Below are 15,937 nucleotides of genomic sequence, written 5' to 3' on the forward strand. Positions count from 1 at the left end.
TTCCAGGGGGCGGTGTCAATGGGCTTCTCATATCCATGAATGAAACTACCAGTTTCGCGTGTGTCACAGTCCGAGGAGTTTCGTGTGAACCAAATAAGTTTAGACTCAGAACCATAATGGAGTACCAGCGCACATCGCTTCGTTTCTTATATTTGTATTTATTTGTTAACAGCGTATTTATTGTGATCCAGTGTAAAGAACGTAAGTATAATCTGACTTTCCTTTGAAAAACATTGCTCTTAAAACTGTTTAATATTTTCTTAACTATTATGTTAGGTTAAATGAGATCAACACAATTATAGGCTATATATTATAAATTAAAAAATTAGACTAAATGTAGGTTTATTTTAGGTTGATATTTTGTTAAATGTAGGCTACTCGTATTTTTTAGTAGCCTTTACTTAAACAAAATGATTTTCGCAATTAAGGTGTTTTAATCAACCTTAACACTTTAAATATGCTCTATAGATGTGCTGCTTGATATGAAGGCTGCAGGAAGTGAGTTAGGATGGTTGACCTGGCCGAATGAAGAAGGGGTGAGTGAACTTCTGTTCTGACTACAAATTTAAGTGAATAGGCTACATTCGGTTCCGTTTTGTTGGCTATAAATTTAAGGGCTGCACAGATAGCCTGCATGAGTCAATGCCATTGAGTGCTCTAAAACAACATCTCCTTTGAGTCATATCCTCAGATCCATTAAAAAGCTTTTCCTGCTATTAAAGTTGATACCTGAGTAACATTAGTCAGTTTTCCCCTAGCAACAGGCTTGAATGCAGGCTATTGTGTATTATTTCTAAAGCTGTTACAACATTAATTTTGTTTGTATTGTAGCAATGACATTACAATATGTTAAATTTACAGTATGTAGCCTATACAGTGCCCCCTCCCCCTAAAAGCTATTTGAACAGTTAAACAATGTTTTAAAATGCATGAATGTCATTGCATTACATAACAAAATATCATACTGCCATTCATTTTAAAGAGAGATAGAACAAGCATATTTTCCAAGCAAGACATTACACATAAAGAAGATAAGTATGTTTTAATGTACAACAATAGATAGATGCTGTTAAAAGTATTTGGACACTTTCTGGTTGTCAAACTTTGTAGAACAGTATTTGGTTGCAGATGAAAAACTTGATTATCTACCGAAATGAAATGAATACATTTTCAAGTAGTATAAATGTAAATAGTAAGTTTCCAAATATTATTTTGGGGGCCACTGTATTAAGATATATTTCACTTTGAAATGTAAAAAGGAAGACCAATAGGTTCTACATCAAAGGGTCTTTTATATGTCTAAATATCTCTTTTCTGAATGATTTGAAAAGAAATAGGTTTTGGTCAGAGGCTATGCAATGAGCAAACCACTTTTTTCTTCTTTGAAGCATTGGTTTATAAGAATCCACTGTGAATTCCTCTTCAGCCACAATAAGACCTCTCATGTGATGTACAGAGAGGGTCCCACCACTTCCTCTGAGAATGCATACTCACAGACTAAAGTGTTTAATTAGTCTTTTAGAGGCTAGTACTCTCATCTTCATTCCCTGATGTTGTGAAGGCTTCCATCAGCTCTACTCATCTGCTGTATCCAAAAAAAAAAAAGCTATTTAAGGTCATGGTTATTCTACCAGCTATTTCAGGGCTTTTTGAAGAGCCGAGTCAAAGGAAGTTTTAGCAAGGGAGAAAGGCATGAATGCTGGTGGGAAAGAGTAGGGCTGTTCATTCACGGAGGCCTGATTAGTCTCCCACACCCTTTTAGTGAGATACTTTTACATAGGTGCGATTCGGTCACTCAGTTTTGCAGTCTAATATTTGAAAAGAATTAATAAGTAACAGATTTACAAACATTAAACCTATCTGATGTGGATTTTTATCTAAAGTCAACATAAAATGGCATTTACAACCCATTTTACTTCAAAAATGAGAAAAGTGAATTGATTTATCCATTGGGAATTTATTGGATTGTAAAAAGGTTATTAGAGGGAATAGATTGAAAAAAATAGGTTTTGGTAACGTCAGAGGTAGAGCGAGTTTTTACATTTTGATGAAAAATTACAAAGACAAACATCTAGTAAATAGTAGAAAGTAAAGAGGTTTAATTTTGTATTTTGCCATCATGTTGAATTCTCACATATTATGAGATTGTAATAAAACCTGTTTTGTCTTTCTCTGTTGTTCTTTTATTTTCCTTAGTGGGAGATTGTCCAGACAGTGGTGAACGGCTCTCTCCTATATACCTACAGTGTGTGCAATGTCGCAAGTGACACTGAACAGGACAATTGGCTTCGTACGACCTTCATACAACGTAGGCCCGACGTTTCTCGCATATCAGTGGAGCTACGCTTTGTCGTCCGGGACTGCAATACGTTTGGCGGCTATTCGCCTTCCTGTCGTGAAACTTTTGGCCTCTATCTTGCTGAAACCGACACAGATGTTGGCACAAAGTTTCGCAAGAGCCAGTTTCGAAAAGTAGCCACTGTAGCGCCTGATGAAGTAACAGCTGATCATGGAGGGGGTCGAGCCGATCTACGGGTGAACATTGAGACCCGAAGCATCGGGCCACTCTCTAGGAGGGGGTTCTACCTGGCTTTCCAAGATTTAGGGGGCTGTGTTGCTCTCTTGGGGTTAAGGGTGTTTTACACCACCTGTCCAGCTACAATGAGAAGCCTGGCTGCCTTTCCTGAGCAGGTGGCATCGGGTGCGCTGGTGGAGGTGGAAGGCACCTGTGTGAAGGACGCGGTGGTGGTTGGAGAAGCTGCTCCGCGAATGTACTGCACAGCTGAGGGAGAGTGGGTTGTTCCTGTGGGCCAATGTCTCTGCCAAGCAGGGTACCAGGCTGTTGGAGAAACTTGCAAAGGTGAGTCATACTGATTGCACTGGAAAAATGTCAACCCTATAAATGGCTTTTATGTGATAATCTCTAAATTGACTGGTTTGATTCAAGTAAAAAAATATAATTTAACATGTCTAAATGAACCTGAATACATTGTTACACCAACAAAACTAACTGTAAGGTTAGATCAGGTGGAAATAGCTTATTAAGGTAATAATTGAAGGTTACCACTTTTTACAGTGTGTGTGTTTATTATTTAGCACTGTTTTCTGCAATTGAATGCTTAACTAACACGCTGAAGGTTTGAAAATTGCTTTTCTAATGTACTAGTGGGTGACTGACATGGGGTTTTAATGGCTGATGTCAATATACTATGCATAATACAATTTAATTTTTTATGTTCAAATAATTTCTCCTATCCCAGCCTAATATTGCAGATACAAAAATAAGATTTACCAAATAAAGGCTGATATATCGGTCTATCACTATACTCTTTGGTTTGAGGCACTGTTGAACTTAATATTTTAACAGTTTGGGAACAACTGCAGGTCTTTGAGGGTAGGCAGATGGTAAATGTGTGTTATGGGTGAGGGTGTGTACTGGGAAGCTTGAGAGATTTTTGTGGTTGCCGCAGAGCTGTCTGAGAAGTTTGTGAGAAGCCAGTAAGATGACTTCAGTCCAGTGGAATGTCAGTCGGCTCCACACCCTCTCACCTGCTGGTGTATTATTTCAGCATGTGTGTTTAGTGATTCAGGAAGGAAGTGTGAAGATACCAGGCTAGTATTTATGAGAGTGTTTGCACATAATTAACCATTACATGGTTTGCATTCATAGGTTTATGACCTTTGGACTTTTTCCAAATATTTAATTTGAAAGGGACTTTGGTGATAGGGTTAATCTTGCAAAAATGAATTGCTAGATAATCTGAACTGAGGCAAAATTATGACAAATTGTTTATTCAAATGTGTCAGTCTGGAATTTAAATATACAAAGGCCTTGTAAGGCCCCGTATTTGGACACTGAAGCCAGTTTTAAAATGTATTTAATTTAATTAGATAACAAATGATAATTTTAACTTTTCTCAAACTATTCTAACTATAATTTCTGATCCATTTTTAACAAAAAAATTTACCAAACCAGTATTTGTTATCACTTTAACTATAGACATGATCGACTAATTTTGACCACCAGAAATTGTCCAAAATACATTATTATTATAATTGATTTGGTTTTTCCGCAAGGTTTTCTTTAGATTTCCCCAAAGTCATATTACTCTTTTCCTATCCTCCCATCCTCCAACAGCTGATATGACTCAGTGGAAAGGGTTACCATTACCTGAGTTACTTTATATGTGTAAGTGTGTTGCCATGACAATGCCTTACCACAGATTACAGAGAAGGTTTGGCATGCCCATGGTCTGTCTGTGACAGTCATCATGTAATTAAAGGTTGGTTGGAGCTCTCTGGACACCTTTTTTATTTGTGGGAAAATGTGGTTACAAGTAGACATGCAAAAATTTATGATTTTTATATGCTGTAAAACTGACACTCTAACATAATGCTAATGTAAAACCATACATTCTACAAACATCTTCAAGGTACACTCAGTAATTTTCCAACTATTAAAAGTTTTACACACAATGCAATCATGGCTGACTGCAACAGAGCAATGCATATTATTTTGAATATTTGTATCAGTGACTTGGAACTTACTTTTGGATATTTAAGTATCAGTAAGTTCACAGCAAAAAGGACTGCCATGCTGGCCAGTGCAACACTAAAACTAATAATAAAAAAAAAACATGAGCGCACTTTAAATAAAAATTTTTAAACTGTATATCTATCCATATCATGTTACTTTTTCTTTTAGATTTTATTTTGTCCCCAATATTTAAGGGCCTTTAGAATATGTGCTGCAGTCCAATTGTTGAACATATGATGTGTTTCCATTGGACAAAGCCTTTTTAAAACAGCATATATAGGAGCCATTAGTCAGGGCAATTTTAGGAAAGAATGTTTTGAAGACCTTGCCCTCTGGCAGTTGTACAGGAACCTGCACCTGAAACGGACATTGAGGAACATCAAGGGTGTTCTGAATATTTGAAGGCATTCAGGGTTGGTGGAAAAGGGCAGATTTCCTTCATAAAGTAGTTTCCAGGAGACATGCTAAATATTTTGACCTCGGAGGAAGTGTTATGAGTGATGACCCAATGAAATAGCTTGTGGGTGAGATGTAATGGAGACTGCTATCTTGTTGTCTTTGAATGATGACATGATTCAGGAATGAGGAGTACATGTCCAGACATCCCAACCTGTGGTTCTTTCTGTTTCAAATTCTGACAAAGAGATTTATTTTTTCATTCCTGTAAACGATTGTTTCACTCTATAATTTTGTCCATACACTCATCTCTTTGAAAGTCTGTTGCCCGTTAGTAATTAACAAACTTTACCTCTTGGTTAAATTTGGAAAGGTTCTTTCTCTGTATAGAGTGAAAAGATGCCTCAAAGCATTCAATGTAAAAGAAGGTTCTTAACCCCAAACAACTGCTGAGACAATGAAGTTGCTGTTGTCATTGTTTTCATGGGAGTTTTATGAGTGGCTTTCTACGTGACTGCTGTTCTTTTAAGCTTATCACCACCTGCCAGTGTTTGTTGGGGGCAATTGTGGTTAGTTGTCCGGGCTGGTATGGGGGAAGTGGTGTTATTTGAATGGGTGGCCAGAGAAACTGGAATTGAGAAGTTTCAGGGGAGATCCGTACTATTCCCATGTTTCTGTTGCTTGTGAAGTTGATTATGATTCTGCTTATAGGTTGACCGTAACGTATCAAATAAATATTGACACACCAGTTAAGGTTCATAATCCTATATAAGCTATATATACTGTATGAGCAATTGAGTAGGTTTTATTTCTAGTGGTCGACCAATATGGGTTTTTAAATGGCTGATTTGGATTCTGATATCTGGAGATCAGGGCAGCCAATGGCCAATATAATGCAGCTAATTCTCTACAATTTAATAACAGCAAATGAACATAATGAACATAATTTGTTCCTTAAACCATTTAATCAAAATTCACACAAAACTCCCAAAAAAACTGAAAACAGACCTTTTTTATTTTCCATTAACCAGGCTTTTAGTAAATGTTTGAAACTGACACATTTCTGTTAATTGGTCGATGCCAATAATCTCAAAATAGCCATATATTGGCCAATTAATTGGTGTGGTCAATATACCATTCTATAAATATTTATTTATGGTAATCTTTTCTTAGAACAGTTTTATCTTAAAATGTCTTGAAATTTAACCATTCAGACTTTTTTCCCTTAAAAAGCAGTCATATAAATCTCTTACATTGTATGAGAGTACTATGTTGGCGAAACTGCTATTCTAACTCTTGACCTTTCCACCCAAAGGGCATTAACTATTCCCTTTGTGTATTGTGTCCACCCAGCAAAGAATTGGGAGTCTTATCTACCTTGCCAATCACTCTTGTCATGCATATTTCAGCAGTTGTGGGAACATAAATGTAGTACAAGTATGCTAAAACTGGCCTTAGTCACTTAGTCCACACTTCCCTCACAAATGCTCCGATGGCACCATGACAGTTTCCACCAACGCAACTCGGCCCCAAATAGTTCCTAGTAAAATCAGTCAGCCTGATGTGTCAATAGCACTACAGTGGTGGTACAAGGCTCTTTTTAACATTTTTCTGTACTCAAGTGTAGCTAATCTAAAGGGATAGATCACCCAAAAATGAATATTCTGAGAACTACCATGGGTTTGGAACAATGCCAGTGAGTAAACAATGACAGAATTGTCCTTTTTTTGGAAAACTATCTCTTTAACATGCTTGTATGTAGTCCCCAAGAAACAACACTTACATTTTGAATAAGACACTTGAGGCAGACACATTTGGTGAAATTTGGATTCATTCAGATTTCCCCAATTTCACGTATGCCACTCGCAATAGTCACAAACAAGAAGATTAGAGGACTAGATTGGGAGTTTCTCGCTCTTGTTCTGGCTTCAAATGAAACAGACAAAGAGGCTGCTTTACTTATGCGTACCCCCTCCTATAGACATCCAGCCTTATACACCGAGCAAATACACAAAACCCAATGTAAAATCTCAGCGGGATAACTTCTGTCAGCAATCCTTAAGCACCCATTCACGCTCACACTCGCACCACCTCCCATCAGTCGTCAATCTGAAACTCGGCCCTTTGTTTGAGGTGAGCACTGAGAGACAGGGCCCCAGGGGGGACATACTCCCTTCAAAGGAAGTTCCTCCATTCTGTGGAATCTATATTCACTCTGATTTTGCAAGCCAGTGAGTTTCTCATGCCCATTAAAAGTGCACTTTTCATAACTAGTCTTTGTATGTGATTTTAAATAATCACTCTTGCACTTCATTGTTAATTATTGTTATACCCCCGATACTTGTGTCCGGAGTTTCTTTCCTTTGTGTTTGTTATGGCATGTCCTCATCCTTCGGCAGAGGAAGGAAAGGAGGAGAGGAGGAGACCAAAGGGCTAACACATGCTAGCAATTCCAACATCCTGTTTTGTCCAACGGACATCCACATATGCCCTACATAGATCACTTGCCTTGCTTTTCCCAATTGTTGGTAAAGAAAATCTCTTTTGAGACCACATGAAAACAAAATACAAGTTTGTGGCTTTTAGTTAATGTGCATTTGCTTTGAGGTCATGTATATGCTACTGTTCCCCTAAAAGGTGGCAAACGTCCAATGTTACAGATATACACATTTAAAATGTGCAGGCTTTCGCTTGTGGGAAAAGTGACCAAAAAATAAATAAATGAATGGCTCATTCTGCAATGCAACCCTCCCCCTGCAAAACCAACCTTTAGATTTAACATCAATTTGGGGGATCCAAACCCCCCAATATTGCACCCTGGATGACGTGCACCAAGGAGTGTATAAAAGTTTGACCAGTTTGACTAGTTTGTCTTATTTATATTGGCCTGAAAGTCTTCCGCTTGGTATTTATAGCTCAATTAGAGTTGTATTTCTTTGTTTGATACATGGATGCATAAATGCCTGGGCCTCCTGTCTGTTGTACTGGCCTGATCAGCTCTTGTTGTGTGGATTTGCAATGGTGCTGAAAGATTGTCTCTTATCATAATCTTGTTGAGGGTGCTGTTCTGCCCTAAATGTGAAGACACAATGACAGAAAATGGAAATAATGGTGTGGTCCTTGAAACTGCATGTATTATCTGGTAAAGGTGAATCTTTTTTATTTGTTGATTGTCTCTTTGCTCACCTGTTTATTATGTTGTCTTTTCTTCTTAAGTTTGTGAACCGGGTTACTACAAGAGCACAGATTTCAGCCAGCCATGTGAAGTGTGCCCAGATAACACCCAACGCTCGGGTCGTGGAGCACTCTTGTGTCCCTGCCTGGAGGGCTTCTTTCGGGCCCCTACTGACGCCAGCTCTGCTCCTTGTTCTGGTAAGCATCCATCCATCCATCCATCCATCCATCCAGCCTTTTAGACTTTGCTTTGTATGGCAGATTTGTTTTAATATTTCTTGTTCATAGAATGAAATTTTCCTTTTTAATGTTTTTTTTATTTAGCCCTGCCTAGCCCACCTCGAGACATAGTATACACCTCCCTCCTGAGAGCAGGGAGTTTGGAACTGACCTGGCACCCCCCGGTAGACACTGGCGGCAGAAATGACATCACCTACAGTGTGGCATGCGAGCGCTGTGAGGGGGATCTGTGTTCACCATGTGGTGGAAGGGTGCTTTTTGAGCCTGCTCAAACAGCCTTAAAAGACCCTGAGGTTGTGGTTAGCGAGCTGGAGCCTCATGTTAACTACACATTTACGGTTGAAGCCCAGAGCGGCGTATCCCAGTTCAGTCGGAAGAAAGCCACGACTAGTATCACAACGGTACTTCACTTTACAGGTAAGACATTTAAAGTTTTAATTACACTAACACATTCCTTTCTCAATGTCGCATTATGAACATTCAGTACACAGTGTTAGGACAAGTTTGTAGTGACAACAAATATTTCTGTCCACACTCAGTCTATGTGAAGTAGGATTTTTCAGTGGGTTATACAGTTGTTTAAAGTGTTTTTGGATCGTTCTGCTGAAGAGATATTGAAGAATATCTTTCCATGAAATTCCAGTAGACAAAAAACTCCAGGCAACATGAGTTGTAGAAGATTAGATGTGATGTACGAGCTTTATAAAACTTTAAGTCTACCTCACAGCCTTATTTACATTTCTGTCAAAAATCAAGATGGCGCTACTATGAATAAGGTCAATGTCTTATTGCTTGTTGTGGCAGGACTAGATTAACATGCAGGAGATCGCTTGTTGTGTTTTCGTGACACACCTACTAAGGACATTGTATAACAAATCGGGTATTTACATGTAGATTGAGATTACATATTAAACATGCTATAAGCAAATATTTAGTTTTTCTCCCTGAAAGATATCACTGAAATAGATATGTGTAAACAGTGAACAAAAATGTGATTGCAGGCCACAAACACATTCGATTAGCCAACCAGAAGACTTTAATGTTCAACAGCTTAGTTTTGTGGAAGTTCCAGAATGGCAAAAGTTGCTTATAGCACCTTTAAGTTCTTTTTAAAAAAAATCTAAAATACTGATGATTTGTCCCTCTTTATTTCAGATGGCCCCAGGGTGTTGTACTTAAGAGTGGAAGATCGAACGACCAGCAGTTTGACTTTATCCTGGGTTGTGGACCACCATTTGCAAAATCTCCTCTCCCCCCGTTATGAGCTCATGTATCGCAAGAAGGTTATTTAAGATTTATGTATTTTTTTTGTCCATCTTTCAAACAAAATTTCTTTTGAACAATGTTTTGAACTTTCTCTAGAAATGAACTTTTAAACAAAAATTCGAAAACCTTTTCACTCTTTTATAGGAGGATCCGGGAGAATTAGATGTGACCACCTACACTGTTCTGGTTCTAGAGAAGAACTCGGTGCAAATCAATGACCTCTTACCAGGCACAAAGTATGTGTTCCGTGTTCACACCCTTACGGCAGAAGGTCACCCCAGCAGCCACAGTGCGGAGCTCGAATTTGAAACATTGGCTCTAGGTAAGTGTATATGTGAAAATGCATATGTGGCTGATTTTGGTTTTGAACTTTTTTGTTTTCGTATACAAAAGTGTTTAACTTAGATGAATTTGTGATAGCCTGCGGGTGACACATCAAGCAACAACTTGGTGAGCATTTGCCAATAAATTTTTTTGTTCCTCTACAGCTGAATCTCAGACACAAAACAGTTCCATGGTCGTCATGGGAGCCGTCGCTGGGGGCGGAGTTATGTTGCTGCTTGTGGTGGTCATTTTGCTGGTGCACAAAAGGTTTGAGAACTTTTCCCTTTCCCACTCGTGTGTTTCATATCTCATTTTTTCCATCTCAAGTCGCTTTTTTATCCTTATCACATCTCTTTCCAAAAACCATAATGGGATTTCCCAACTTTTCATCCTGCTTTGCCTTAATCACCTGACCCAACCACAGCCCAAACTGTTTACATTCCATCTTTGATGTGCAATCATTCTCATTTAAGATATCATCAAGATAAGGGCTTAAATTAGTGTCCTAATGTAATGTTAAATGTTCTCTTTCATCAGAAGGCTTAATTCCCATGTCCGACATAGAGTGGATGGAGATTACTTTTCATGTCCAGGTATGAAACAGTTTTTAAACTGAAATCCTTTTGCGTTTAGGCATTTATGTGCTAAATATTTTGGCCTTCCTGTCTAATACATTAATGCAAGTCAAGATGCTTATCAGAGGTGCTTTTGCATGAAATCTGCATATGTTAATCTCTGAAGCTGAATGTTTATTCTCAACCATCATACTGTATAGTGGGCATCATGGGGAAAAAGTAACCAAAGTCTAGCTACTCCTGTTCATTTTACAGAGAAACTCCTTCCTCTGAAGACCTACATTGACCCCCACACATACGAGGACCCCTCTGCGGCCATCCTCAAGTTTGCTAGCGAGATTCATCCCAGTCATATCACCAAACAGAAGGTCATTGGTGCAGGTATGCTGACCATACTTTAAACATCTTTCATGTTACATACTGTATAGCACTTTAATTTGATGTTTAGAGGACTAACATAATAATCGTGCTTACCTTTTGTTCCATAGGAGAGTTTGGTGAGGTTTACCGTGGTTCTCTAAAGGTACCTGGGCGCTGTGAGGTTGCTGTTGCGATAAAGACACTGAAACCAGGCTATACAGAAAAGCAGAGGCAGGACTTCCTTAGTGAGGCAAGCATCATGGGACAGTTTTCCCACAAGAACATAATCCGCCTGGAGGGTGTCATCACCAAGTGTAAGTGTGGAAAGTCCCTTCACACTTTTGGTCTTTGATCTGTTACATTTCTAAGCATTTCATTTCCTCCTTTTGAAAACCATTCCACTGCACTTATTTTAACAGGACACTATTTTCTAATTGTTATTTCAGTCAAACACGCCATGATTATAACAGAGTACATGGAGAATGGAGCTCTGGACCAATATTTAAGGGTATGTATAAGACAACGAATGTAGGCAATGGCAATTTTTTTCTGTTAATATTTAATGTCTCTGCCAAAATGTATCAGAATTATTGAAATACATTTCTGATCTCCATAGGATCATGATGGGGACTTCTCTTCATACCAGCTTGTGGGAATGCTCAGTGGAATCGCATCGGGGATGAAGTACCTCTCCGATATGAACTACGTCCATAGAGACCTTGCAGCTCGCAACGTTCTAGTCAATGGCAACTTGGAGTGTAAAGTCTCAGATTTTGGCCTGTCTCGAGTGCTGGAAGACTTTCCTGAAGGAACCTACACAACTACGGTAAGTAACATAAGACGCATAGAATAATTTAAAATAAAAAGTTCAGGAAATTGGATCATTTTAAAATGTCGAAACACAGCAAAATATTAAACTATTTCTTTAATCTTTTTTTAGGGAGGCAAGATTCCCATCCGTTGGACAGCACCAGAGGCTATAGCATACAGGAAGTTTACATCAGCCAGTGATGTATGGAGTTTCGGCATTGTCATGTGGGAGGTGATGTCATTTGGAGAGAGACCCTACTGGGACATGAGCAACCATGAGGTATGGGAAATGTTTTATCATTTATTATTGCTTAAACTTAGGGATTTGGTCTAAAATGGACAATTACATTGAAAGTGGGAGCCTAGCCACATCATAAGATACTTGGGGGATGGGCTCTTTTGCCTTGGGCCAGTAAGCAAGTAGATAAAAACACCTTAGCAACCACCCAAAACACCATAGGAACAAGATACAATGTGCTAAAAGCTTCAAGAAGCACCTTAGCAACTGCATAGCAATGCCCAAGCAACATAGCAATGCCCAAGCAACCACCCCCAACACCCTAGCAACATCGTGAAAAGTTTGTGTGAAAATCTTGACTAAGTTTACAGTTTTCTTTTTGGTCCCAGGTGATGAAATCCATAAATGAGGGGTTCAGGTTGCCGGCACCAATAGGCTGCCCATCTGCGGTTAATCAACTCATGCTTCAGTGCTGGATGCAGGATCGATCTAAACGGCCACGCTTTGTTGACATTGTCAACTTGCTCGAAAAGCTTCTCCAAAACCAAGAGTCTCTCTTGGCCATTGCCAGTGTTGACCCCCGGTAAGAAATGGTTAACAAATGTAGTGCATTGTATTGAATTGTTTTGTAGTTCAGATCCTTCACTGTTGAAATTGAGCATTTCTAGAAATTTTGTGTAATTGCCAAATCTGTTATTCTCCTCAGAGTCTCCATTCGACTACCAAGCACAAGTGGTAATGATAGCGTCACCTTCAGGTCAGTGGATGAATGGCTGGAATCCATCAAAATGGCCCAGTACAGAGAAACTTTTGCCCATGCAGGAATTAAAACTATGCAACAGGTTTTGCGCTTGAAAATTGAGTAAGTATATATACATTTGTTCAAAAAAACTAAAATCATGAAAATAAACTAATAATTATGATATTGATCAAAATAACTGATAAACCCTTGTCTAACCTTTTACCCTTTTTTTTCTTCAAAAAGGGACATTAGGAACATTGGCGTGTGTTTGCCAGGACATCAGAAAAGAATAGCTTACAGCATTCTGGGCCTGCAAGACCCAACAGGGACCCTGGATTTGTTTGCAGTGTGACTATCAGATTGTCTGAAGCAGGACTGTTCTGAATTGACTTTGGGGATGGTTGAGCCAGCCTAAACTTACTGAACTGAGCTGGCAGAGAAATCCCAGATTTTGTCTTCTAATTACATGAACTCCCTTTGAGAAATAAGAAAGACCTGTTTTGATATTTTATGGTTCCTCATTAAAGCTTTTTATATATTGTTATACACAATTTTATGTCAGATGTACTCTGAAATGTGTTTAGGTTCTGTTTTAACTCAAGCAATATTGATTAAATACATAAGGATACTATCAAGTGCACATGATGGTAACCTAGAGGAGCTCAGGTTATTGTATGATGCCTTAGTGCTCATACATTACCATAAGTCCACATATTCAACAGAGTTGCAAATTTAAGCGGTTGAAGCTACACATTTTTCTTCTTCTACCAATTGTAGGTTTGTATAATTACAAATGTACAAATGTAGTAAATGTCTTTTTTTTTTTCTCGTTCAAATCCTTGACAGGCATCCCCCTGTTTTATTTTAAATGAACAGCACAGGATGTGTATATGTCATATTTCAGCTCTTTTTATTTAATATTTATTTTTTTATTTATTTCTGTGTCTGAAAAAAGAATAATGCACTGTAAAGTATTAAAGTATTTTGTAAGTCTCATAAAAATTTGTGTCGTGTGTTCACCATTATGAAACCTCACACAAAATTATTTAACTGAAAATATAATTTTTTTAATAACAATAATAATAATTATTATTATATATTGTGACGAATTGGGTATTTGGTAAAATATGGTAAAATTTTCATTTTTGGGTGGACTATTCCTTCAAAATTAATGACATTATCCTACAATATTTGTCTGCTCAATATATAAATAAAATGATTATTCCAGGTTCAATACAAGTACAGTTCAATTGACAGCATTTGTGGCATAATGTTAATTATCATGAAAATAAATGTATTTAAAAAAAGCATCAACCAATTACAGGGAAGCACTTACAATGGAAGTGAATGGGTAAATAGTTGGGAGGGTTTAGGACAGAAATGTTAAGCTTATAATTGTATAAAATCACTTACATTAATTTACTTAAAATTCAAATTATTCAAGCTGTTTAGGTGTTTAAATCGTAATTTTTACAGTTGTTTTGGAGTTTGTTGAAATAACATCATCATGGCGATGAAGTTGTAAATTTGGCTATAACTTAATGCAGAAAAGGTCTGTAAGCAATTTTCATACACTTAAATCATTTTAACACAAATATTTGTTATGTCTTGTGGCTTTACTTCTGAAACAGTGAGCATTTTAATGTTTACAGATTGGCCTCACTTTGTGGTAATCAATATTGTGCCTCAAATGCTGTTAATTGAGTTTAACTTTTATTAAACCCAGGAAATTCCTTTAAGATGTGATCTAGTTTCAAATAGAACACACACACACACACACACACACACACACAGGTTTTCCATGTTTTATGAGGACTTTCCATAGACATAATGGTTCTTATACTGTGCAAACTTTATATTATATCCCCTAACCCTATCCCTAAACCTAACCCTCAAAGAAAATTATCAGAATTTTTACATTTTCAAAAAAACCTCATTTAGTAAGATTTATAAGCCGTTTTCCTCATGGGTACCGGCAAAAATATCCTTATGGGGATATTTGGTCCCCACAAAGTGATAAATACACTCTCACGCACACACACACACACACACACACACACACACACACACACACACACACACGCACACACAAACAAGTAGGCCTTATCTTGGTTAATGCTTGTAAAAGTAATTTGCTATTCGCCAGAATAAAAAAATGGAGTTTAGATATTTTTATAAATAATTTGACTGGAGTAGACACTACACTCACATGGGCTTTTAGTGAAAGCTCTGAAATGAGTCATGAAACATAATAATCACAAATTAACCACCGTTTTTTTTAATCAAAAGGCCTAACTGGTGCTAGAATTTAAATGTCTGAGAAGAATTAATGTTAACTGAGGAATTGGGTGTGTTTTATATAAAACAAGACATAAATAATGCCCTTAATTGTACAGTGTGACAATTGTCGTGGTGAAAGGTTAGACGTTAGAAATTCTGGTTTAGTTTAGGCTTCATTCATCCATTACTGACTGTGGCCTACATACTTACTGTTTTTAAGTGATCTTACAAAGAGGAGACTGAATGGGATAATTTACCAGTAAGGGAGGAAAACTTTAGATGCAGGTTGTTCTCAAGAGTGTAAATATAACATGGTGACAAGTATGTTAATGTCTGAGAAAACCTGCAAAAAAGAAAAGATGTCATAAGTGAAATTGCAGTCAGGGTTGGGGAGTAACGGAATACATATAACTGTATTACATATTTAAAATACAAAATATAAGTAACTGTATTTCACTACAGTTACAATTTAAATTATTGGTAAGAATACAGTTACAAAAAAGTATTTTGATTACTGAAGAGATTACTTTGCATTTTATTATAATTTGTTTCATTTAATATTTAGTTCTTTCAGATGGAAAAACGTAAATTATGTGATCCAAAGTGCATTCTAACAGCTGTGAAACATTTTCTTATGATGTGTCACATTCATACGAGCAGACAGAGAAGTTTGAAGTAAGTTTGGAGCAGTAGAAATAGAAATAAATCTTGTGTAAATTGTCAGCTTTACGCTAAGCTAAAATGCTATTTCTAGCCATTTTACATGCACATGTTATCAGGCATATATTCATGTTTTTTATCAAGAAAATTCACATTGGATCATAATAATTTTTAAAACAAGATCAATTCAATTTATCTTGTTTTAGAAACAACACTGTATAAGATATTTTGGTTTTTCAGAGAATGTATTTTTAACATGCAGATTTTGTCTTATTGTGCTGGCAGAGTTTTTTATAGTCAAAACAAGTGAAAGAATCTACCAGTGCTGAAGAAGT

General features: G+C 37.3%; 1 protein-coding gene across 1 annotated transcript; it reads left to right on the forward strand.

Moving 5' to 3' along the window:
* The first annotated feature begins 69 nt into the window (after nucleotides 1-69).
* On the forward strand, nucleotides 70-13,652 carry epha2a (eph receptor A2 a). The gene is made up of 17 exons (XM_052130477.1): nucleotides 70-201; nucleotides 469-536; nucleotides 2,197-2,860; nucleotides 8,150-8,305; nucleotides 8,432-8,764; nucleotides 9,503-9,630; nucleotides 9,758-9,935; nucleotides 10,102-10,204; nucleotides 10,475-10,530; nucleotides 10,768-10,893; nucleotides 11,001-11,186; nucleotides 11,319-11,380; nucleotides 11,489-11,698; nucleotides 11,813-11,962; nucleotides 12,310-12,503; nucleotides 12,627-12,782; nucleotides 12,906-13,652. Exons 1-17 carry the CDS (start codon nucleotides 117-119, stop codon nucleotides 13,012-13,014), a joined length of 2,964 nt encoding a protein of 987 aa, XP_051986437.1. The 5' UTR covers nucleotides 70-116; the 3' UTR covers nucleotides 13,015-13,652.
* Nucleotides 13,653-15,937: the final 2,285 nt, after the last annotated feature.

The sequence above is a fragment of the Xyrauchen texanus genome, chromosome 7, assembly GCF_025860055.1.
Source record: "Xyrauchen texanus isolate HMW12.3.18 chromosome 7, RBS_HiC_50CHRs, whole genome shotgun sequence".
In the NCBI taxonomy this organism is placed as follows: domain Eukaryota; kingdom Metazoa; phylum Chordata; class Actinopteri; order Cypriniformes; family Catostomidae; genus Xyrauchen; species Xyrauchen texanus.

Excerpts from the sequence above, each read along its gene's own strand:
- epha2a (XM_052130477.1), top strand. The coding sequence starts at position 117 with ATGGAGTACCAGCGCACATCGCTTCGTTTCTTATATTTGTATTTATTT. Across the intron at positions 11,699-11,812 it reads AAGGAACCTACACAACTACG|GGAGGCAAGATTCCCATCCG; the intron begins GTAAGTAACATA and ends ATCTTTTTTTAG. Across the intron at positions 12,504-12,626 it reads ATTGCCAGTGTTGACCCCCG|AGTCTCCATTCGACTACCAA; the intron begins GTAAGAAATGGT and ends TATTCTCCTCAG.